We start from the raw sequence: 24,849 nt of genomic DNA on the forward strand, positions 1-24,849 counted from the left end.
ATAGGACAGTAACAGTGAAGATTTGCCTCAGTACAAGAGGCAGAAGTCTCTCTGTATGGGTATACGCAGCTATGCAGTGTCATGGATGATGTCTGTTCCCTGTAAAGTTTTCGCTTTGACTATGAACTCCACCAAAAAAATGGGAATGTCACTACACTTGATTTTATATTCTTTCCTCCATTAGTTGTTTGAACCTTGTAAAATAGTTTTTTAGTAGAAAAGTCAGTGGTGATAGTGATATGAGTATTTTTTAGAAGCCTTTTAACATACCTAAAACAATTATCTGGAGGCCTTATTGTTGAAATGATGCTTTATGAAAGGCCCTTTATGTGGTGACTACTTTATTTCATCTGTGTCTAATATTTGTAATGAGATTAAATATGTCATCTTTATTCCTCTTCCCCACCCCATTACAGAAGTGGCTTCTGCTAACTCAGGACAAGGTGACTGCTCTGTAAATATGGCAACTATCTCTCCACTGGCTTCTCCAGCCAACCTTCTCCAGCAGACAGAGGACCAAATTCCCTCAAACTTTGAAGGACCATTTGTGAATTTGCTGCCACCTCTGCTTCAGGAAGATTATTTGCTGAGCCTCGGGGATGAAGAAGGCATCAGTGACCTCTTTGATGCTTATGATTTAGAGAAGCTTCCTTCATTGGTGGATGAATTTATATACAGCTGATTCTTAAATGCTGTCCGTATCTATATGGTGTTTTTAATGGAATCAAAAAACTGCCATCATTCGGAGTTGTCCACTCCATACTATGAAATAGCATTTTTAAATAAACTAGGCCCTTGAACACTGCTGATATTTTAATTGAATACTCCCTAAAATACTACAAACAACAAGTGAAGGCTTTTACAGCAAGGCCTTCTCCTTGACCCTGAGCTCCAGCACTTTGTGCATCACCAAGTGCAAGCAGGTGACCATAAACATTTTATCTTCACACTCCCTGAGTCTCTGCTTACTGTGACTAGTGGGCTTACGGAGAAGGGCTCAATGAACTGGTTTAGTCCTCAGTAACAATTTTCTAATAGTATTTCAGGTCGTGCCTTCTGCAGAGAATGCATGTCTTTTGAGTAACATGGATTGTACCTGCAGTGAACGTAAATATGAAGTAATGCAAAAGTATGAAATGGGAATTCTTCAGCTACTTGTGGGAATGTTTAAATTGCTGTCATAATGCTCATTTTGAGCTGTGTATATGTCTCATTATGAGGTCAAATACTTATGTCCTTAAAAGCTTTTAATAAAAAAAAAATACACTGTAAATGTAGTGTATATTGCAAATATTGAAAAGTATAAAGTTCTGCCACTTCTCGTAGTGATTACAGATTTTTAAAAATGTTTGTGTGCGTGTGTGAAAGTAGGTTTTGTTGGTTGTTTTTTTAAACTAGAACGAAGATGCACAGTTCAATTTTACTGCCCCCAGTGTGCATTAGAACTGGTACATGAATTTTTGTGGTACTAAGTGGGGCTTTGTGTTAAGTGCCTACTAGAGATGCACTGTGGGTTTTTTCCCTCTATGGAAAACACTTATGCCAAGCTTTGTTCAATATATCATATTTATCTCAGTGGGTTAGCTTCCTCTGCTTACAGCTTTTTATAATTCTCTTCGCCAGCAAAATGGAACTAATTTTTTTCCAAAGTACAGAATTAAGTACCACATCAACTGAATTGCATTTATTTTTTGAAGATCTTTGTTAGTATAGTATAGTACCAATATTTATTTTTTGAATGTGAAAGGAATTCTAAGAAGTCTTAAATAACTTTTTTTTTTTTTTGAGTGTAAAATATGTTGCCATGTTCTGGGCTAAATTAATGTAATGTTGATTAGATGATGCCCGTATAATCCTTTTGTTTATCATTACTGTTGTGCTTATCTGACATACTCAGAAAATTAGTACTATTTGTACTGTAGTAGAATATTATATATACAGGTTTTCTGGTACCATTGAGTTGCTGCTATGAAAGCTCACACATGAAAAGGCAAGAAGTCCAATAAGAAAACTGTATGACTGTGTGAGTTTTGGGATATAACAAATGTATAAAGAGCAACACCTAAAGAACTGTTAAACAGTGTTAAGTGTGTGTTTATATGTACAAATGTGTGCATAGATCATTCAGCAGTTGTATTTAAGTTGATGTATGTTCTCAACTCACACTTTAGTTATCTAGCAGTTTTGTACAATAGAATTAATTTGTAAACACTGCCAGAATATTTTCTAGCTGGTTTGTAATTTTTTAAGAGTTTTTTTAGATGTGGATCTGTAAATAAAATTGTAGTATTTAAAGTTTTCGTCTTGTGGAAGAGGAAAGTAAAAGTTGTGTAAGCAGGAAGAGTAGCAAGACAAAGGGGCACTTTTGCGGGGGAAGAGAAAATGAAGACTAACACAGACCATCTTTTTTTGTACAAATTAAACACTTGTCCCAATGTGCGTGGGCAAAATACTAATCTAATTTAGCTTTGCATTGTATGCTAGTTTAAAAAAACTCTGTAAAATAATGTAAAAAAAAAAAAAAGCAACAAAAATAGCTTTTATGGTGAGTTTTGTAAATAGGTTTATTAAAGGATGACCTGTTCTCTAGCTGTGATCTTACCACTTCAGATGGATGTAATTTGAAGAAATTTTGTATGGTAATGAATCAATAAAAAGGATTTTTTAAAGAGTTTAGATTTGTATATGGCGATTTAAGTTCTTCTAATTCATGGTCCCTATCATGTTGCTTCTTGCAACCAAACTGTTATTATTTTCATTATTAGTGCTCACGCTCATTTGATACCAGATGTTTCAATCCCATTTTTTAGATTATGCTAACAATAAGTTCAGGGTTTGGTGCTTTTTTTTTTTAAGCCAGAGTGAAACAAGAAGACAAAACATGTAAAGAGACATAGTAGGAGAGCCAGAAGCTGGTGTAATAGAGGTTTATTTTTATTTATCCCCTCCCATATGAATTATGAACATAATCCTTGCAAACTTCAGAGAAACTGCGTTATTCTAGGATTAAATGACATGAACGTAGTAGTTGAGGATCTGTTTAACCTTCCTGCTGATAAGTCTCCAGAAGTCTCCTAATAGTAGCTTTGCAAAGGAGTTCTGTTTACTTGTGTAATCTGCAACAGTCTCTTGCACCAGATGTGCATTTACAAACTTGTACTCCCTTTCTGGTCATGGTGCTGCACTTTTCCAGAAGCATGCTCTTCTGTTACTAAAAGAAAATAAACTATCTGGTTAATAAAATCATAGTAATATGGCTGTTTGCTTAAATGTTGCACTTCTAAGCAAGTCTTGTCTCCTGTCATATTCCCTGCACACAAGGAGAAGGCTACTATTTTCTCTCTTTAAGCACCTGTCCAGACTTCTGCACGCGGTAGTACGGAAAGGAAGATTATGATGAAGATCCTTTGTTCTATATTCTCAATAAATAATAAAGGAAGGCTAGAGGACTGTGTTCTCTGATCTCCTTTTGAAGCAGAGATGACAGTAGATGTCCTATTTCTCTCCTAACTGTCAAAGCTCCCCGGCCTGTTCTCAGTTTCTTCTATGGCTGCCATAAGCACTTTCTTATTTGCCCCTAGAATCTGTTACCAATCGCCAGTTTTCATATCATTTTTCTTCCCTCTCTCTTCTGCTCTCTGTATCTCCTTTACAAACTCTGGATTTACTGAGTTGCAGGAGAAAAAAACTCAGTCAGTCAAAATACTTAATTTTGCTGCCCTGAGCTAGCATAGTGTACCTCAACATTATTCAGCATAAAAGCATTAGCTTCGAGGAGGTTTTATTGGGACCTGTATGTGCTGAATTCCTTGGCTCCCAGCAGATGGAAAAGGATTCTCAGAAATCTGTCAAAACCGGCCTGAATTATAGGCTGCTATGCACTCCTTTACACTCGGGAGTTTTTTAAATAAAAGGGAGTTCCTGCCCTTGAGAACCTACTGTTCTCCTACAGTGAGATCTTGTTCACCTACAAATGACAGACACCATCACTTTCTATTCTTTTTTGAGTTATACCTGATGGAATCTTCATACAGACATGGATATCGCTGTTGTGGAAAGGAAGTACACAAGCTACCTTTTGTAGCATTAGACATTTCTACGTGTGTAGAAGCACCAAATTTAGCAGTTTATGCCATTGTTTTCTGTATATGACACAGTTAACTCACAATGTCTGGGTGCTCCTGAGCCAATAATTCTGAAGATCAGGTGAACCAGGAGCTTCTATAGCAAAGTGAATGGAGTGATTAACAAAAGCATAATCAAGTAGAACTCATCTCCCCATTCTGCTTTTCTTGCTGAAGTGAGATCTGCCTGGACATTACAGCTAAGCACAGATCAGGAAAATGCTTTGCTTTTATTAAGTCTGGGAGTTTCATTAACCACTTTTTACTTTCTAAAACTTGACACAGAGGAAGGGTCATATCTAACAGAAAAAAAAAACAGGTTGCTATCAGTTCCATGTACAGGTGAATGTTGCTGACAAATGAACAGCCAGATTCTCCTAAATTGGAGGAAGAGAGGAAGAAATCTAATTTCTTGTATCTAACTTTAGGACTCACCATTTTTTTCCTGCATGCCTTTCCACTTACTTTTCCACCCACAACTGACTGTTAGTTATCAGAGAATAAGGTCATATAAAAACTGGGCCCTTCCTTCCCTGACTGTTTCCCTTCCCTAAGGATGTTAGCTGAGATGCTCTGAAACAACTAACCACGAGCTAAAACTGAGGTTTGTATTTTATTCTCCTAGTAGGTTTTGCATTTTCCAGCAACCTACTCCTGCAAAACCTGTAATGACTTAGGATTATAACCTAGCCTGAGGCTGCCGTCTTGAAGTATGCCACCCTTGAAGAGCAAGAAGTATGGTATGCAAGTGGCTTGGAAAGGATGGATTCTAAAGCTGTCCTTTGGACATTCAGGGAACTGGAGCATGTTTATTGCCATGTTTATTGTAAAAGTCAAGTACTGGGACGTGTACTGCCAGTCACTGTCTCTTAAACGTGTTTTTTCTAGGGAGCTATAGATAAGCTTTCTTCCTGCAGTTGGGAGGTGGTAGGGAATCACCTTCTTCCTTTGCTACCTGCTGCACTGCCAGCAGGCTGCACGCAGCTTGATTTGTTATTATAAATATGCTACAAAGCAATTTAGATTTGTGCCTTCTATGTTGTGGCTACATCCTAGGACTGAATAGGATTGTGCTGGCATAAGGGCTCCTTGATATTATGAATTCTTGGCAGCGGGACAAAGTAAGGACTGACGGATCATGATGATCAGCATGGCCTATTTATGTCACTAGGTATGGACTCATGGGTTATTCCTGCCTAGAAGCTGCTCTTGGTGCTCACTGCCTCCCCCTAACATGCAGCATTTTGTCAGTCTTGGCCATCTGGAGATTTTTGGCTATGTCTAGCAAGCTATCTGTGCTTTGCTTTTTCAGTCAACCATAAAACAGCACTGATGGCTGCCCAGTTTTGTTTAACCAGAGAGGTAACACTTGGCTAGTCAAGATAATTGTGGGGTACCGCAATGCTCTCAGAACAGAGATGCTGAATTAAAGGACTGCACTTGAAATATCTGGCAAACTGAAAAGGAAGACAATCGTTAACCTTATCAGGAAGCAGTTAAAATACTGATTGATAATATATAAAAATATCTTTACTTACTGACGCATTAAGGATGACTTATACCATACTATGAAGGAATATGTCCAAAACATATTAATGCAATTACTGATTTTGAGATATTTTCCTGCATTTTTTTTCTCAGCTAAAAATGCTGCAAAAATAATGAATTACACATCACTCACTGTCTAACTGAGAGTATCTCTGAAAAGTACTTGTGTGCTTAAACAAAGGCCAATCACAAAGGCAAATGTATCTTTAGCTCTAATAATGACACGGTCATGAGGCCAGGGTGATATTATTAGTGATCAGTTCTAGCTAGAACGATTTGTTCTCAAAGACTGATTTAAATGAAGCACTTGTTTCTTTCTGTCCCAATTTTCCTCTTCAAATCTCTGCTGTTACTTTGTTCTTACTGTTATCCTTTTTTGGCCTATGAACATTGTCAGATGAGTGTCAGATATAATACAAGCACCAGTTTTTAAGAAAAAAGAGAGGGGGGAACTGATATTCATAGGTAGAAGCTGCCAAGTTTTATCTGCTAGCAGACCAGTAGGCCTACTATGGAATAAACTCAGGGCTTTCATTCACTTTCCTTCCAATTCAAGGGAGACTATGATCTGAGATCTGGAGAACAAACTAATGATTCCAAAGGCTTCTTCTAAAGAGAGTAACTTAATGTTCAAAATGCAATTACAAGACATGATGATTTTTATATTCCAAAGCAGGCTACCCAAAAATAAAATAAAGATGTGCAATATAAAAAACTTTTAAGGTAAACTGTGAATATTAAAACCAAAGCAATAATATTATGCTCATCCTCTGTAATGCTTTTTTTTTTACAAGAAAACTATACAGTTAACAATTGGTCTGCTTAGAGCCCCTGCATTAGGCAGCCTAGTTTAAAAACACAGACTACTGTCTTCGAAAATATTGATCAGAAAAAGTGCTCCTAGCCCTAAACTGGAAGAAAACAATGTCAGAAACTTTAGCCATCTAATTTTAAATATTTTGACCAATGTCTTCCAGACTAAACAACAAAGTCACTGCTAGCATTGTATTTTGAAGAAAATAATGATTAAAAATAAAGAACTGTTGTAATCATGACAGGAATAAATAACTCATAATTATTTGGATCAGATACATCAGAATCAAACTGTTTTAACTGGCTACGTACTAGTGTGCCTAGTTTTCAATTAAAATAGAAGTTAGACTTCAAGGATTTGGAGAAATGAAACTCAAGCAAAGGACATACAGCCTTGGTGCTCAGCAGATGCCCTGGTGCCAGTTAATCTGTGCTTCAAACACAGCCACTGTGCACTGCTGAACAGAACACCACTTCCAGCTCCATGCCTTCACCTCCAGTCTCACCACAGCCATGTCTCCTGTACGGCAGCAGCAACAGCAGCCTGGCAACCTGAGCTGTGTGGATCTTAACTCCTGTGTCCTAATCTGCCACGCTGCTGGAGCACAGCCCCAGACAGCGACCTGAGCACTTGGCTCAAGCAAGCAGCATTCTGCTGGCCGACTGACAGGCACCCTCTTATTTGGGGGGGCGGCAAGCCTGCTGCTGCTTTCACAGAATCATTAAGTCTGGAAAAGACCTCTTCTGATCATCAGGTCCAACCATCAGCCCAACACCACTATGCCTACTAAATCATGCCACAGGGTGCCACGTCAACATGTGTTTGAACACCTCCATGGATGTTTTTTTTTCCCCAAATCCAATCTAAATTCTCACATTTAAATTTTTCCCAGTCTCATTAAGTCCAAGACAAGTCTCTAGTAATCTTTTTTCTACCTGTTAAACTTTCTCTCTTCTGTTTTTCTTTTCTAAGGAGAAACAGTTCCACTCACCAGTTCTGTAAAAAATCATTCAAAACTATTTTCATTTAAATTTTTTTTTCTAATTTCCTGAAAGCTTTGTTCCCATGAAACCATAGAATCATAGAGTAGTTTAGGTTAAAAGTGACCTTAAAGATCATCCAGTTCCAACCCCCCTGCCATGGGAAGGGCCATCCCACTAGATCAGGCTGCCTAAGGCCTCATCCAACCTGGCCTTGAACACCTCCAGGGATGGGGCAGCCACAACTTCCCTGGGAAATCTCTGCCAGTGCCTCAACACACTCATTGTGAAGAATTTCTTCCTCATGCCTAGTCTAAATCTGTGCCTCTCCAGTTTATAGCCATTGCCCCTAGTCCTATCACTACAAACCTTTGTAAACAGTCCCTCCACAGCTTTCTTGTAGCCCCTTCAGGTTCTGGAAGGTCGCTCTATGGTCTCCTCAGAGCCTTCTCTTCTCCAGGATGAACAACCAACTCTGTCAGCCTTTCCTTGTAGGGAAGGTGCTCCAGCCCTCTGATCATCTTTGTAGCCCTCATCTGTACCAGTTCCAACAGCTCCATCTCCTTCTTACGTTGAGGATTCCAGAACAGGACACAATACTCCAGAGGAGGTCTCACAAGAGAGGAATAGAGGGGCAGAATCCCCTCCCTCACCCTGCTGGCCACGCTTCTTTTGATGCTGCCCCAGACACGATTAGTTTCTGGGCTGCGAGCGCACATTGCTGGCTCATGTCTAGCTTCTCATCGCCCAGCACCTCCAAGTCCTCTGCAGGGCAATCACTCTGCTTTTGTGGATTCATCATATTCATGAATGAGTGGCAATAAACAACAAATGAGATGTTATGTGCATAATACTAAGATTAAGGCTTTGTTTTTGTTTTTTTTTTTTTTTACATCTTTAATTGGTGCTCACTGAATGACATGTGAGTAAATTTGGAAATCTTCCTTTGCTTCCGGTGGAACAACTGGGATCTCCCTGAAAACCAAAGCGAAGACACGTATAAACCAAGCGTTTTATCTTTTTTTCGACTACAGTTCATAGCTTTCTTTATGTTTTGGTGCCTCTGGGCGCGCGCCGCGGGGCCTTCACGTGGCACCGCCGCGCTATCCGCGGGTAGACTCTTTTGGCTTCTACCGGCTGCCGTCGCTCCGCGCTGTCGGCGGGCGGACTTTTTGGCTGCTATCGGTCCCCGTCGCTGCTGCGCGTGCGGTCGGGCGCGCGCGATGGCGGAGCCCAGCTGAGCGGCGGAGCGGGTGAGAGTGGGGTGCGCCGCCAGCCCTCCCGGGCCCCTTCCCTCGCTCGGTTGCGTTGCCTCCTCCCGCGCTGCCGCTGTCCCCCGCGCTGCCGCTGTCCCCCGCGCGGCCTCCCGGTAAAGCCGTGAGAGGGCCCCGGGCGGGAATCCCCGGGGATGGCGGAGGCCGCGTCGCTGCTCGGGGGCCCGCGGGGTTGGGAGGGGCGCTGCGGGGCTGGGGGGAACCGAGCCGGGCGGGAGGGATCGGGGTGCATGTGTTTCTGTGCGTGCGGGTCTCTGTGCGCGTGGGTGTCTGCGGGAGTGTGTCTGTGCCTGCGCATGGGTGTCCGTACGTGTGTGTCTGTGAATGTATGTATGTCTGTGCGTGGGGGCATCTGTGAGTGCGTATATATCTGTGTGTGTGCACGTTCGTGTCCGCGAACGTATCTAAGTCTGTGCGTGTGTGGGTGTCTGCACGTATGCCCACACGTGTGTCGGTGTGTACGTCTGTGTGTGTGTCTTTGTGTGTGTCTGTGCATTCATCTGTGCGTTTGTGTGTCTGCTTGTGTGCGTGCTTGTGTCTGTGTGCGTGTGTCTCTGTTGCTGCATGTGTGTGTATGTGTGTGCCTGTGTCTCTGCGTGTCTGTGTGTGGTGGTGTCTGTCTCTGCGTGTGTGTTGGTTTCTCTGGGTGAGTGTCTGGGTGGGTGATTCGGTGTCACTGGGTGGATGTGGGTGTGTGGGCAGGGGTGTGAGTGTGTCTGGGTGTATCTGTGTGTGTATGCCTCTGCACATTTGTCTGTGTCTTACATTGGCGATCTAGTTTTGTTCCGCTGTATGCGAGCCTGTGGATAAAAGGCCTGGGCTTTACTGGAGATGCCTGTTGGTAAATAGCCTGGTAAATAAAGAACGGCCCTCTTCCACATGGGTGAGAGTTTTCTCAGTGGAAAGAAGCACACTGTTGGTATCTTTAAGAAGGTTGAGGAGGGCTGTTGAAATAGACTGGGGCAAGAGAAATTTTGTTTGTGTCAAGACGTTAAAGATACTTCAGTGGTTTTTGGTTACTAACATGAATTTTTAAAGAGTAGCGTTCTGTAAGTACAACTTGACAGTATAATACCAATACGTTAACTTGCACCTTAAATACTGAATTCAGTTTTGGGCCCCTCGGTACAAGAAGGATGTTGAGATGCTGGAGCAGCTCCGTGGAAGGGCAATGAAGCTGGTGAAGGGGCTGAAGCACAAGTTTTATGAGAGGTGGCCGAGGGAACTGGGGTTGTTCAGCCTGGAGAATAGGAGGCTGCAGGGAGACCTTATCGCTGTCTACAACTGCCTGAAAGGAGGTTATAGCAAGGTGGGTGTTGGTCTCTTCTCCCAAGTGACAGGTGATAGGACAAGGGGGAATGGCCTCAAGCTGGGCTAGGGGAGGTTCTGGTTTGATATTGGAAAAAATCTCTTGACTGAAAGGGTTATCAGGCATTGGAACAGGCTACCCAGGAAAGTGGTTGGGTCAGCATCACTGGAGGTATTTAAAAGATGGGTAGATGAAGTGCTTAGGGATATGGTTTAGTAGTGGACAGGTACGGTTGGACTTGATGATCTCTAAGGTCTTCTCCAACAGAACGATTCCATGGTTCTATAATTTTATTGCCTCTTATTTCAGTCAATCTGTCAGAGTCCGTATGTATTTGTGAAGAAGAGATCTCATGCACGCGTCAGGTACTACTGCAGATATTGAGTAATCTGCTGTCTTTGTAATTAAAAATAAAAAGAATGTATTTAGCTAAAAGTTACTGTTAATCTCTTGAAGGAAATGAAACTTACAAATCTGCATTTTCTGTGTCAGTCTTTTCCTTTCATTCATTCAAAAATTTAAACTCCTGATTGAAGACAAAATCTGGAGGAGGAAGAGTCTGAGAGAACTTAAATACGTTAGACTATGACAAAAAAAGACTGTCAAAGAAGGATAAAAAGATGAGTGCCTCTGCTCAGAGAAAGACAGAAAAAAATGTGGCCACCATTGCACCTTGTCAGTCAGTCAGCAGTGTACCCAGTCTTAGTGAGGTCAAACTGAGCAAGAAACAAATTTCTGTAGAGGGGGGAAGGATACTTGTTGGACAATAACACAGACTTATGTTTTTTTGTCTGCGAGTTTTGTATGTTCATGCCATATTTTTTTTTTTTTCTTCTTCACCTCCCAGGATTTTTATCCAACAGGAGTTAGACCACGCTTAAAAAGGTAAAAGGTATGAATTTTATTTTGGCTATATTCTTTCTTTTGTAGGCCAATGAAATAAACTAAGCTTATTTGTTTTGCTAGCTGCTCCATTATATCAGTTATTTTTCTGAGAGAAAAAGCAACAAATCAAACCCTTTTGTTTCTTTCCTGTATTGAGTTGATAACTTTGTCTATTTGTACATACCACAAGTGGTATAAAGTAGCATAAGGGATGTCACTTCCCCTCCAATATTCTTTATTGCTTGACTTTTCATAGGCTTTTGTTTCTGTTCATTCCTTTGCTGTGTTTTTTATAGATCCCGGGATTTTTGATCAGGAAGAATGCTAAATGATTAAATATCTGTCATGTACAATATCTGTCTCTTTATTATTCCTTATATTCCTTATATGGACATTATATTCCTTATAAGGACATTATACTCCTTTTTAAGTTAAATGCAGATGTGAAATGGTTCAGGTTATATGAAGTTTTATTTTGAAGTCTATTTTGCAAGATTGACTGAAGCACTCCTACTAGGAAAATGCACAGGTGTTTAACTTCTTAAGCTCTTGAATAATTCATTTGCAACATCTGAAGATATTTTGTATGCCAGTAGCCTGAATTTTATGTTCCTGTAATCTGGTTTTAAAGAAATTAAAGCCTTGTTTGTTTTGTTCTCCACTGTTAGTTAGACAAATGTTTATCTGTGGCTGTAAAACCTGAGAAATGTCCTTATGTGATTTTCTTAGTAAGCTTTTGAGACATATACATACCCAAGTTTCTGATGGAAACCAGTCTTTGTTCTTGTCTAAAATTGCATGCAAGTGTGTGAAGTGTGTAATTAGTGCAGTGGCTTTTTTTTAATAGGCTCCTTTAGCATATCCTGGGAGATATATTTACACACACACACACACACACACACACACACGTGTGCACACACTTTCTTGTGGAAAGCATGTCTATTATATAACATGAATTCATTATTTCACTATGATGCCTGACAGGACTAAGAATACTTATTTCTTGGATATGTCATGTCAGAGGAGCTGCAGGGTTTTTGAGGTAAAAGATGACAAGTTACTGATTATTAAAAATAAATAAATCTGTTTTGTGGCTTTCTCCCTGCCGTTGTTTGAGGGATTGCAGGGGTAGAGGGCATCAGGAAATATCCCTGACTTGTTGATTGTTTTTATGAGCTTAGTATCAGTTATATGTATGATGTGTTGGAGGAATATGTAGAAGTATATCTGGCGTTTTTTTGTGAGAGCATACATAGGAGAGAGTAGGTCTAGGTTTTGTATTCAAATGTTGCTAATACCAGTCTTCTCTAAGGCCTTGTGAAGATGCCTGCTGCCTGTGATTCAGTGCTTGAAGATATTGAAGATATTGTGTCAGCAGAAGATTTGAAGCCACATGATCGGGAGTTTGTAAGAAAGAATGTTTTTCCAAAAGTGCGAAAACGCAATTCACAAAAAAACATTCAGACAGATGATGATCCCCCAAGTGACAGGTAAATTATTCCATTGACCCTATCTTGTTGCTTTTATAACATCTTGGGTATGCTGTTAGCTTCTTAAAATAAGGTGCAAGTTGCCATTATGTCATAATGTAAAAGACAAAAATGAGTAAAATAGCGTTTATAGAACATGGTGATAACGAATAATAAATCCTAAGCAAATTTCTGTCCTAAACGAAATTTCTGTAGACATCAGTTATGACTGAGATATTGATCAATGAAATAACCAGACTGGAAAAATGTTTCCTCTTACTTAAGCTTTTATGTGTAAAACACTTCTGAGTAATTGTCTGCTTCACTTTAATTATGTAAATATAAGCAGAGTTCTTCAAAATGCAGTCGTGGAGTAGCCTTTTGACATCTGGAATGAAAAATACAAACAAAATTCTGAGAATCACAAAAGGGCTGAGGTTGGCAGGGACCTCTGGAAAGTTATCTTATCCAAACCCCTGCTCAAGCAAGATTACCTAGGGTCCTGGCCAACGATTGAACAGGCACCCAGTCACTTGCTTACCTCTCCTCCCAGAAGGCTGGCAGAGAGATTAGGAAGAGCAGAGGCGAGATAGATGGTTTAAGTGAAGGAAAGAGTAGGGAAAAACTCCAGGTGATGCAAAAGCAATCACCATCACAAGCAGACTGATGCTCAGCCAGTATCAGAACAATGGCTACTTTGGAAAGACCAAACCCCCAGTTTTTACTGCTGAGCGTTATGTCACCTGATATGGATTATCCTTTTGGTCAATTTCGGTCAGCTATTCTGTCCATGTTCCCTCCCAACCTGTTGCCCATTTCTAGCCTACTTGTGGTAGGGTGGAGCACAGTGGGAAACAAAGTTTTGATGCTGTGTGTCATGCCCTGGATCCCGGAGCTGCACATTAGTGGTGACTCTCAGGGCGAAAATCAAAAGCAAACTTTATTTTGGCTATGACCAAAATACTCAGGTGCACAGCCGAGATATGGGAGTGCAACTTCTCAAAGTTGCAGGAAAACAGATTTCAGTCTGTTCAGATAATAGTCTGATCCTTGAACACAGCCAACTTCGCTCGGATTCAAGCTGACACACACAGATGCTGGTCAAGAAAACAGTAAGGTAAATGAGAGAAAGAGAGAGAGAAAGAAAGAGAGAGAGAGGAAAAAAGGAAAGTGTCACCACATGATGGGCAACAGCAGTTCCTCAGGAACACATGGTCACTGCAGCAGCAGCTTCTTCCAGGCTGCGTGGTCCAGGCTGATCCCACTGAAGTGATGAGTGAGTGCCCCCTGTGTGGCTCCTTGCGAGCTCTTTTATAAGGGCAGTCTGTGCCCCATCAGCACATGGAACTGGTCTTGCAATGTGTGTGCAGAAGCTCCTTTGGGAGAGTCTGGCCAGGGCAGTCAGACGGGTGTTGGGAGGTGGAGATAGCGCCCACTGCTGCGTCTCCTTCCCCCCAGAAGCCGGATCAGGACTGTGAGCTTGGCCAGGAGAGTGGTGCTTCTCCTGCACCTCCCCTCCCTTAAAACCTGGTGCCACAGACGAGGCCCTCAAGCAATATCCTAAGATCAGCCTTTAGGGAACACCTGCTGCTCTACTTCTTCTGCCATTCATTGGAGGGCTGCGAGACAAGGGCACAAATGCCCAGCCTTCAGATGAAATGTCTAAGGCAAAGAAAGAAGCAAAGTTGGACTTTACACTGTGCACCACTGTTCAACAATAGCTTAAGCACAGGTGTGTTGCCAACACTGTTTTAGTCACAAATACAAAACACAGCACCGTAGGGGTTGCTTTTGAGAAAATTAAATCTATCCCAGCCAGACCTAATGCCCACTCCCCTAAAGTCACATAATTATGATATTTTTCTCCAGCTCTTTTGTGAGTTGTTAATGTTTATTTTGCTTATTTTATATTTGGAGAATTAGAATTAATTTGGTCTGTTCAGTGGGTTTAAAGGAGACACTTGTTCGTCTTTTAACTTTTTCATTCGTTTTCACTTGACAGCATTATTCCCGGTGCTCAGAAAATCTGGATTCGTACATGGGGGTGTTCTCACAATAATTCAGATGGTGAATATATGGCTGGACAGCTGGCTGCATATGGATACAAAATTACAGGTAGCAATATTGGACAAGTTGGATAATCCAGTTTTTTTGAGTGCATGTTCAGAGCTGTCAAGCTGCCTTTAAGTGTTTTTGGTCTTAATTACACTTTTAACAATTCCGCTTTGATTCCTTTATGATTTGAAGGTGAAGAGGTAAGGTGTTTTGGCATTAAGCAGAGTGATTACAAGGTGAGTGCTTTCAGAATGGTTAGGTTTTCCTGACAAGAGCAGCCAGATGTCATGCAGTGCTTTTTGTGGGTATTTTGCTTACTCAGTTTAATTGAAAAGCCTTCATAAGAGTGGAAGTGAAAGATTAATTCTTAGGCAGAATCTAGCTGTCTGTCTGATTGTAATTGGTGCAACCCAAGTGAGATAGAGAGAGGAAGAGGTGTGTTGTCACTCAGTGACTTGTGTGTTTGCTGCTGGAACAGAGGTGAACTACTCCATGTGAATGATCCTTTGTTTCAGGAGGGGTGATCAGTGTGATGGAGGTGGGTTCATACAGGATTATATCTTGTACATCTGAAAGAGCTGAAAATTTTATTCTCCTTTCCTTCCAAGAATTTTAAAACACTTGTCATCTTGGTCTGTCTCCCCAACCCTAACAAAACCCACAAACTTGTGGTTGTCCTCGTCACTTTTCATCTCCCTAATGCAAAGAAAACTGTAGAAAGCTGAAAATGTAGACTGATGTAATGTTTCAATGGAGAATTATTATCTGGATACTTTTGTGTAGCTTATGACTAGTCAAAATCAAAATTTAAACTTTATTCATTAATAGAGGTTTTGGTCTGCCTTGCATTTAAACTTGCATTCTGCTTGCACTGAAACACTGCAAAGTTGTCTTTCCTGATGTTTTGCTTGAAGTATTTTATTTCTGATTTCACAAAATGCTTGTTTCTCTTCTTGAACATCTCATGACACTTTTAAATAGTTACACCTAATTTTTTATTTCTGTAGTTGATCTTTCTGTATTTACCTAAGTAGAAACTAGGTACTGAATTATTCGAGTGCTGAACTGTTTTAGGGAATGCAGGTGATTCTTTCATTAGTGGTGCAACTCTGGAGTAGGTATGCTCTTTTCACAGACAAGTGGAGTGCTGCTACAGAAAGCCTGATGCGTGACAGCTGTTTGTGTAAGACTACAAATGACTTCTCAGTTCTGTTACGGCTTTTTTTAAGTTTACCTTCTCTTTGCCTTAATTTCTCTAATGCACTGTATCCTAGAAGCTACTTCTGGCTTAGCAAGATTTGGATGCTGTCCTGTGCATTTGGAATTTTATTGGGAGAAGTGTAGAAATGGTGGAGTGCAGTGAAGGAAGGAGCTGCTTAAAATTTTTGATACCTTCTCTTTTTAGAAAATCAAGTTTTTATAAGTTTAGAAATAGGTCTACATCTAGAATCTAAATCTGAGAACTAAAAACTGAATAAAAGTTGCAGTAGCTGGGACAGGAATACCTACAGAGTAATTCTGGTAACTGTAGATTAAATTGACTGCTAGTTTCTGGTCATTATATGGATGCCTTGTTTTATTTTATTTGTGTGTAGATATATAGGTATATTAAGTGAAACAAAAAAATCCCGAAACCCCAATGCTGTGATGATAGGTAGAAATTACCCAGTGTGGTTTCTTCTTTGTGAAATTAAGTAAGTTTCAAGCTGTTACACTTAAGGACCTCTGGAAATTTCATTTTTGTTCAACAGGACAAAAATATTTGCTACAAATTCTGGCTAAAGTAAAGTTTTACAAACCCATTTATTGAATGTTCTCCTTTATAGGTTATTAATGAAGCTGGAACTGAGCGTTCATATTGCAAGTATGGTAATTGTATGTGAGAATATGAATGAAGAGGGCATCTGCTCTGCTCAATGTAGCAATGCTTCTGGCCATAAGTGCATATGACAATGCTCTGTTACTGCTTGGATTGCTGATAATGTCTCTCAGGCACTGATGTATTTAATGTCTTTAATAGGCTTGGAAGGCAGGATGAAGTACCTTCATCAAGTTTATAGACTATGCTGAAATGAGGGAAGTGGTTGTTAGGCTGGAAACCTGTTAAGAGGGACCTTCACAGGCTAGAAAAAGGGCTAAAGGAAACCATGTGATGTTTAGGAAAAGCAAATGCAAAATCCTAGGATTGGCATAACCCCAGCCAGTGGTACAGGTGAGGGTGGGCAGAATGAGCAGAAAGCAGCTTTTCTGAAAAAAGATTTTGGGATTGGGGTAGACAAGAATTGAGCATGAGTCAGCAATGTGCTCTTGTAGCAAAGACAAACTCCATCCTGTGTTAGCAAGAGTGTAGCCAGCGTGTATGGAATGTGGTCCTTCAGCTCCCTATGATACTTATGAGGCAGTGTTTGGATTGCTGTGTCCAGTGATCCAGCCTGGGCCCAGTTGTGGGCTCCCCAGGAAAAGAGAGAGCTTAATATAGCGGAGTGAGTCCAATGGAAGTCCACCAAGATGGTTTAGGAGCACACGATGTATGAGGAGAGACTGGGAAGACTGGATTTCTTTAGCCTTAAGAAGAGAAGGTTCCTGGAAGTTCGTAGTCACAGGCAGCCGTACCCAGTAGGAGGGTACGGAGAAAATGGAGGCAATCACTTGTCCAAAGGTGTGCAATGAGACAAAAGACAACTGAGTCTTGCTCTTGACAAAGTGGCAGTTATGTTGTACACCAGATGCTAAATATTTTATTTCTCCTGCGGTCTGTCTCTGTAGAGAGAAAGTTTCCCAGCATTTCTTGAGTATCTCTTGTCAAGCCCTTTTTAAGAAAGCGTGCTGTTTGGTTTTTTTTTTATAGTAAGTCTTCTGGGAAGTTCAGGTAGAATGCCAATAAGGGATTTAATCTTTTTTTTGTTACACAGTAACTTAGTGAAGTAGTTACACAGTAGAAGTGAGTATTGCTTAACATAATCAAAATTTCAAATGTTTCTTGTTTCAATAATAAATTAATATTTTTATTATTCAATATGAAGTTTATTTGTAACACTATTTTTACACTATGCACAAAATCGAAGTTGTTTTGCAAGAACTATTTTCTATGTCATCACCTCTAGCTAGAATAAATTAGTTTAATATAAAACTGTTATAAACTTCAGGAAAAGGCAGAAATATTCACTAAGGTGAAAGATTATTTGTTGTCGCAGCATCTTGGATAACTATTACTTAAACAAAACTGTTTGCACTAGCCTCTTTCCTACATTTTCCTAAGCTTTTAAGTCAACACCTCTTATTAAAGAGTTGCTGGAATAAAATTCTGGTTCTAGGAAATAAAATATGACCTTTGCTTACAGTTAGTGCCCCATTATAAAGGAAATGGTCAAGCACTGTTTCTAGTGTCTTCTATCTAATTGCAAGATTTAAAAAAAATAGAAGGAAGAATAGCAGCATCAGGCAGGTTTTTATTGTTAACTAGAAGCTGTTATAATGCAGCTTGCCTTATAAGTTCACTTAGCTGAAGCTGAACTTTGATATAATGATGTCTTCTAATTATAGAAATAAAATTTTATGACTGATTAGAATAAGATACTGTAATACTACACCTTAGCCCTGTTCATTGCATGGATTCTACCCTGTTCTTGATTTAAACTCTGTTCAGGAAATGCAGAAGTTTGTTTTTTTGTTTCTTTTCTTGTCTTTCATCTGTTTGAAGAAATGTTCTTTCTGTACAAGCAGCCTTTGTTGCTTTCAGGAGTGGCTGTTTCTGAAGGTAAAACGTGAAGGCTGTGCTACAGTTTTTCACAGCAAAGACTACCTGTCTCTGGGGAGGGAGCACAGTGTGAATTGCCAATATACAGATATTGCAATAACAGCAATGCTGATTAAAAATAGGGAACTGCAGCAGATTAAAAAAAGGTAAAGGGAAACCAGCAGAAGAGCTGAACCTATTTTTGTATCTGCTTTTACAGCATGAAGGTAGGCGGTATTCTGAACAAATCTTGCATCCCATCCTGTGGGAATACAAAGCTCCTTTGTTAGTCTGAGCCACACAGAAATGTGTGGACCAGCTGCTATCAGTGTAGGGCTGTGCCATGTTACTTGTTCTGAAAATGATATAAGCTAGCTGATGGTGGCTTTCCTGGTTCTAAAACTAGTTTTGGTTTCTTGGCAGCATGACTGGCTGTATAATTTAGGTATGCCTGCTGACCTACTAGAGTCTTCCCTTTGAGACAGGAAGGAACTCATGGAACAGACAAGTAATGCCTCCTATGAAAAGAGGAAGTGAGCGAGCTGGGAGCTCAATTACTGTGAGCCAGATGTTTGTATGGGAAGGGAATTCTGCATGTGAGCTACTTAACAGTGCTTTCTCTCTGAAAAATGGAACCAAACACGTATAGACATAGGAGGAATCAACTTCTGAAGCGGATTGTCATATTAGCATTTGTTGGCATCTCTAGATTTCTGACTCTGTGGAATAAATGTTTTTTGGACCACTCTTCTTGAATCATTTTGATGGATCAAGCATTTAGGTATGCTTGTTATTTTGTGATAATTAATTTTGGCTTGAGACGGTTCAAGTCCAAAACATTCCCTCAGTCATTGTAAAGCATGCTAGGGGAGAAAACATTTAGTAATTACAAATACCAGAAAAATGAGCAGTAACTTTTTCTTTGATGAATAGGAAGCAAATGCTGTTATGAAATATTCAGCAAAGCTAAACCAGCAGGAGCTTATCTGCACTACAGTTGTTTTTTTTTTTCTCTTTAGATGCATATGCTAGCATGGAACCTTTCCCTCCTGTAGTATGAGATTCCTGAAACAAAAATGGCTGTGGTGATTTTTTAGCTAATTTGATGGGCTTGGCTTTGATTTAGCACATAGAAATTAGGTTGTGTTGCAGACACCCATTACCTGTGCAATTTTAGGCTACTCTTTGTTCAGGTATCCTTTTCACTGCCTCATGCAATTTGCTGTAAGCTTTTCGGAAAGAAAGATGCCATGTTTTTCATGGGTTCCTTTCTGTGCCTCTCTCTCTTACTGTGATTATAGTATCTGTTGGCAGGACTTAGATCACTGAGATTTGCCAGTTGCTATTGAAGTTTAATGTTTATAGTCCACTTTATGCCTTACAACTCTGAAATTCTCTTTGTAGAGAATTTATGAGTTTCTCTAAATAATATTTTGAAATACTGTTAAAGAAATTCTCTGATTTTTATTGCTTCTTCTATTTGTTACTTTTCTAAACACTTGTCAGTTTTGTTTACCAGTGTAGATAGCTGAGAGATCCATAAGACTGTACATCTACTCAAACAGCAAATTTGAGTACAACAAAGAAGGAAAAAGACAAAGAAGAACAAATGCTGTGATCTGCTTAAGAATCTACTTAATGTGATCTACTCATGTTGAAAATAAGACATGAAAGGAAACTTACTTAATCTGCTGTTGAAAAGGCCGATGAGGTGGTACAAACTATTGTAGACTTCAGTGTTCAAAGGCATTGCCTAGTGTTCAATGTGTTGCATAAACTGTGATTTCTTAGACTTTAGTCATCTTCATATAGCAAAAAATGCATCCCTTTTATTCGTCCAAATGGAAAATAAAGAAAATGACAATGACTGTACTGACTCATGTTTGTGAATCACAATTCAGAATCTGCTGCTTTAGGTGTTTTTTTAAAAGTACTTTTCTATGGCACAATAATATTGTAATAATTTTACGTTTTGATTAATTTTGTTGTCCTAAAGTAGAGATCTCTCAACAGGTTATTGTATTCCGTACATTTGTTAATTTAAAGTAAGCTTTTTGCAGCCTGTGTGGTGGTCGCTGAAGTATTTGGACGAAGGTTTCTGTTCATTTCCTGTGTATGCTTTTAGTTGCTCAGGATGAGCAGTTCGTCTTTCCATTTTTCTCTCTCTACCCTGCTGGTAATTCTTGTCTGTTGTTTCGTAAGTTTCATGTAAAAAAAACCATAGTGATTACTGTGTAATTTTGGGGTACTGTGAGCCACCATCACTGTGAGGTATTTTTAGTCTTCTTTTTTAAGCTGAAAGACAAATCTTTATTAGCTGCTCATTAAGTGCTTGATGTTTAGCCTTATCAATCAGAACTCAAATTGAGTCTGCTTTCAAATTGTACTTCTCAAATGGTTGTGATTGCAGTGCCAGTTTAGAAAAGAAGGTACTGTACAATGTTTTTTTAATTGAAGAGAAGAGTTAAAATACACAAAATAACCCAAACTACTTTTCTGTTGATGAGAAGGTCTTTCTGTTTTCTCCGAGAACACTGCAGTCATGAAACATTCTCTGAGGAAACAGCGGAGCAGTGGAGAAAAGGGAACCAAGGTGTAAATCTTGTGATGTTTTGCACCCTTGCTGAAGAATTCCCGTCATCTGTAATTTGTAGAACTACAGTCCTCTATGGTATTTGCATTCCTTTATGACCTTACTCCTGCAACAGATTTCATCTTCAGATTCAAACTGATTTGATAGTTTAGGTGTCAAAGCTTTTGGTTGTTGATACCAAGTAACTTATTTGTGTACCTGTTATTAAAGCAAGCTAGTTGTCTTAGTTCCAGCAATATGGTTCTCCTGCTTTCAGAAGGTCTAGGTTGATGCTTGTCACAAAATTGCTTTTTGTTTATGTTCTTGGTGCCCTAGCCTGAAAAGCCTGTTCTGTCATGCACGGTTAGTATGTGAATGCTTGGGATGTGGCTATGGTGGGTTTTGTTATGTTTATTCTCCTCCTTTCAGTGCAACTGAAATAATTGTTACAGTTGGACATACGAAGAACCATCTTCAAAGGAGATATAAGAGCTCTTGTCATCTCTTTAGAATCTGAAACTTTTGTGGTGAGGTGGTAAAGAGGATAAGGTGAAATGGGAAACAGAGGAAAAAGGAAAGGTGACATTAATGGAATGGAACAGAGGGGATAGCACAAATGTAGATGGTCAAGATTTTACAGTTATTTGGAGAACTAGAGACATTCCCAGTATAGCCTGAAGTGTCCTAATAAGGCAGTGAGTGGGATGATGGGTCTGGATATTGTTGGGGTCCTTTTTTGCCATGTGGAGTTAATACAACACCATGCTCTGAACCCTCTGCAGCAGTGCACGTTCCCCAGGTCTCTGTAAATTGTTGTATAATCGTGGTTTTGGCAGCTGTGTATTAACTGTATTACTGCTCCTTTGTTCCCTGTAAAACTTCCTAGTGTGTGTGTGGCTAGAGTTCTGTTACTTTATCACCTCTGACTTCTAGCACAGTGCAAGATATATGACCTCTTTGCGGTGAGTTTCTTCTACCTCAACTTCCCTCAGCACCAACTTCTTATTCCCATTAGGCAACTTTATTTAAGTGTAGCATCTAGCTTTGAGGATATTGTCTCTGTTACAGGATAGAACTCCTCTAATTCTCAAACTAGGAAATATTTCCCCTTCTTATGGATGAACTATGTGATAATTCCCCTTCTTATGGATGAACTATGTGATATTTCCCCTTCTTACGGATAACTAGTGTCTGTTTTCCCCTCATAGTGCTTCCTGTACCACTGTCATTAGAGCTTGATCTGACACATGTGCACTGTTTTCTTTATCCCACTTAAAATCTTTTATTTTACAGTCCACCTAAATGGAATTAATTTTTTTTGTTTGTTATCTTCTATTATTGTTTTTTTTCACAATCGCAGAGCCAGCGACTGAAAGTTGAAAGCAGGCCTGAAAGCCTAAATAAACCCTACATACACAGCATCTTCAGAGACACTTGTAGAAAGATTACATAAGTAAATTCAAGCATGCATGCATGTTCAGGGTTAAATCTAGTGGCAAAGCAATTGGCTGTGTGCTCTAGTGGTTGTGCAGTAGAGTTTAGTTCTGGCACAGCTGAACTTCATGTAATCCTGGAGAGTGAGTTTGAAAAGGATTGAACCATGAAATTTAAATTTCAACTTCTGGTAATGTTACATCCTCCTATCTGTGAATGTATCCCTGTAGTAGACGGTTAAGCAATCAGTAAATGAAGCAGAAATAGCGATGATGAAGGGAGTTCAACATAGACGTAGAGGTGATGTGGAGCTTTGCACAGTGCTCTACTGAGATACGAGTTTTGAGTATCTCATGGTTCTTTGTGCTACAAGTAATAATTTGTAGAAGCTTTATAAAAGCTAGTGGGAGAACAGACCAAATTTTTATAATCTGCAGAGATTTTTTGACCATATACTCTCAGAGGTAGGAGCAAGATCATGTTTTCATCAGAGTAGTTATAGGAGCACCTGAAAAAGCCTTGCTTGTCATGCTAGGTGACTAGGAGTAGCAGAGGAGGGTTGATGTTTACTGCAGGCTCTTACTGTAACTGAGTTTTCATTTGCTAGGAAAGATGCAGCTTGGCTGCAATTTCCTTGGTTTTGAGAAATTGCCGATCTAGAGGAAGTTCTCTAAACTTGCCATGGGCAGCCTTTGCTGTGCAGCTTTGCTTTAAGCAGCTTTAATACACGTTGGGAATGCTTTTCTTGACGATTGCAGTGTGGGTGCCTCTGCAGATAAGAGTTGTTACTGCTTTATGTTACTGTGGGGAGACAAGGCAAGCCTCAGTGAGTTAGCTTCTGCTTTGTTCCTGATGAGAATTTCAAATGTAGCACAAGATCTCAAACTGTGCAGCATCTCCAAATTCAGAGCATTAACCTATGTCATTCTCTTTCTGCCAGGTGGGAGGGTATGTTAAGAGACCAGACTGCTGTGGGATTATGGAGGCTGGCTGGAGACAGTAGAAATTCACTCAACAGATAAGAGACAAATTGGTTTTGGTTTTTTTTCCTCATCAATTAGAGCAAATAAAATACTGTTTCCTCTTTTTTTTTCATGCCTAATAAAGCTGAGTGTAATTTCTGTCTCCTCCTTGGTGGCCTACTTGGGTCATATTCATGCAAGCCTGATAAGTCTTCCCATGGGTCACAGGTGTAAAAACAGGTCCTGTCACTGAGCGAAGATGCATGTAGATATTTTAATCTCTCTCAGAATGTATCTGTTGCTGCCTTAGACTGTGCTTTTCTTTTATGCCTTTTTACTTTATTTTTTTTTTCTTTCTGGTACACATTTTGCCTTACCAGGCCTGTTTGGCATGTCCATATGTACCCTTCTAATTTCTTTCTGTCAAAATATTTTACAGTTGCACAGCAGTCACAAACACACACAGAGCATGTGGTAATTTATGCAGCAGTTCAGATTTGTAACTATCAGCTGAGGGTGGTTTAAAATCCACCTACATTCAAGGCCATGCACTTCTCTGGTGAAAGCTGGGTGCTGTATGGGTGGTGGCTGACAGGGGGCAGTGTAGAATCACTAGCTTGGAAAAGACTGAGATCATCAAGCCCAACCATACCTGTCCACTACTAAACCCTATCTGTAAGCACTTCATCTACCTATCTTTTAAATACCTCCACGGATGGTGACTCAACCACTTCCCTGGGTAGCCTCTGCCAGTGCCTGATAACCCTGTTGGTGAAGAAATTTTTCCTAACTTCCAATCTGAACCTCCCAGGGCGCAGCTTGAGGCTATTCTGTCTTGTCCTATCCCTTGTGAAAAAAGTCCAACACCCACCTCTCTACAATCTCCTTTCAGGTAGTTGTAGAGAGCAATAAGGTCTCCCCTCAGCCTCCTCGAGGCTAAACAACTCCAGGTCCCTCAGCTGTTCCTCATAAGACTTGCTCTCAAGCCCCTTCACCAGCTTTGTTGCCGTCCTCTGAACACAGTCCAGCATCTCAATATCTTTCTTGTAGTGAGGGGGCCCAAAATCAAGCGCATTGTGCGAGGAGTGGCCTCACCAGTGCCGTGTACAGGGGCAGATTCACTTCCCTGGTGCTGCTGGCCATGCTGTTTGTGATACAAGCCAGGATGCCTTTGGCCTTCTTTGCCACCAGGGCACACTGCTGGCTCATGTTCAGTTGATTGTCAACCAACACCATCAGGTCCTTCACCAAGTAGCCTTCTGGCCACTCTTCCCCAAGTCTGTAGCGCTGCATGGGGTTGTTGGGGCCCAAGTGCAGGTCCTGGCACTTGACCTTGTTGAACCTCATCCCATTGGCCTCACCCATCGATCCAGCCTGTCCAGATCCCTCTGCAGAGCCTCCCTACCCTCCAACAGATTGACATTTCCTCCCAGCTTAGTGTCATCCATAAGCTAAGGGCACACTCAGTCCCTTCATCCAGATCATTGATGAAGGTATTGAACAGAACTGGACCCAGCACCGTGCCCTGGGGACACCACTTGTGGACAAGGCTTGGGACACTGGGATGTTGGTGTCTCACTCTGCCTCCCTAATCAAGGGTTGCTTAACCCTCTCAGTGCTGCTGAGTTGTTACTGGTTTGATTTTGGGATACTGTGATGTTATTCAAATTGAAGTGCAGTCAGATGC

The 24,849-nt window shown here is 40.4% G+C and overlaps 2 protein-coding genes across 13 annotated transcripts in view; both read left to right on the plus strand.

The window, feature by feature from the left end:
* The window catches only part of E2F3 (E2F transcription factor 3), a 43,708-nt gene extending 40,602 nt beyond the window's left edge, over nucleotides 1-3,106 (plus strand). Inside the window, exon 9 of one of the 4 annotated variants that reach the window (XM_054060381.1) lies at nucleotides 417-3,106. In XM_054060381.1, coding sequence (XP_053916356.1) covers nucleotides 417-682 — 266 coding nt within the window. In that variant the 3' untranslated portion in view covers nucleotides 683-3,106. The remainder of the gene's footprint in view (nucleotides 1-416) is intronic. The other 3 variants (XM_054060380.1, XM_054060382.1, XM_054060383.1) reach the window with 3 other exon arrangements.
* A 5,479-nt stretch (nucleotides 3,107-8,585) lies between these two features.
* CDKAL1 (CDK5 regulatory subunit associated protein 1 like 1) overlaps nucleotides 8,586-24,849 on the plus strand; it is a 413,904-nt gene continuing 397,640 nt past the window's right edge. For 2 of the 9 annotated variants that reach the window (XM_054060494.1, XM_054060502.1), the window contains exons 1-4: nucleotides 8,608-8,719; nucleotides 10,897-10,941; nucleotides 12,247-12,424; nucleotides 14,406-14,518. In XM_054060494.1, coding sequence (XP_053916469.1) covers nucleotides 12,258-12,424; nucleotides 14,406-14,518 — 280 coding nt within the window. In that variant the 5' untranslated portion in view covers nucleotides 8,608-8,719; nucleotides 10,897-10,941; nucleotides 12,247-12,257. Of the gene's footprint in view, nucleotides 8,836-9,851; nucleotides 10,050-10,364; nucleotides 10,415-10,896; nucleotides 10,942-12,246; nucleotides 12,425-14,405; nucleotides 14,519-24,849 lie in introns of those variants that run through there. The other 7 variants (XM_054060495.1, XM_054060500.1, XM_054060496.1 and 4 more) reach the window with 7 other exon arrangements.

This window comes from Cuculus canorus, chromosome 2 (genome assembly GCF_017976375.1).
Source record: "Cuculus canorus isolate bCucCan1 chromosome 2, bCucCan1.pri, whole genome shotgun sequence".
Lineage (NCBI taxonomy): Eukaryota > Metazoa > Chordata > Aves > Cuculiformes > Cuculidae > Cuculus > Cuculus canorus.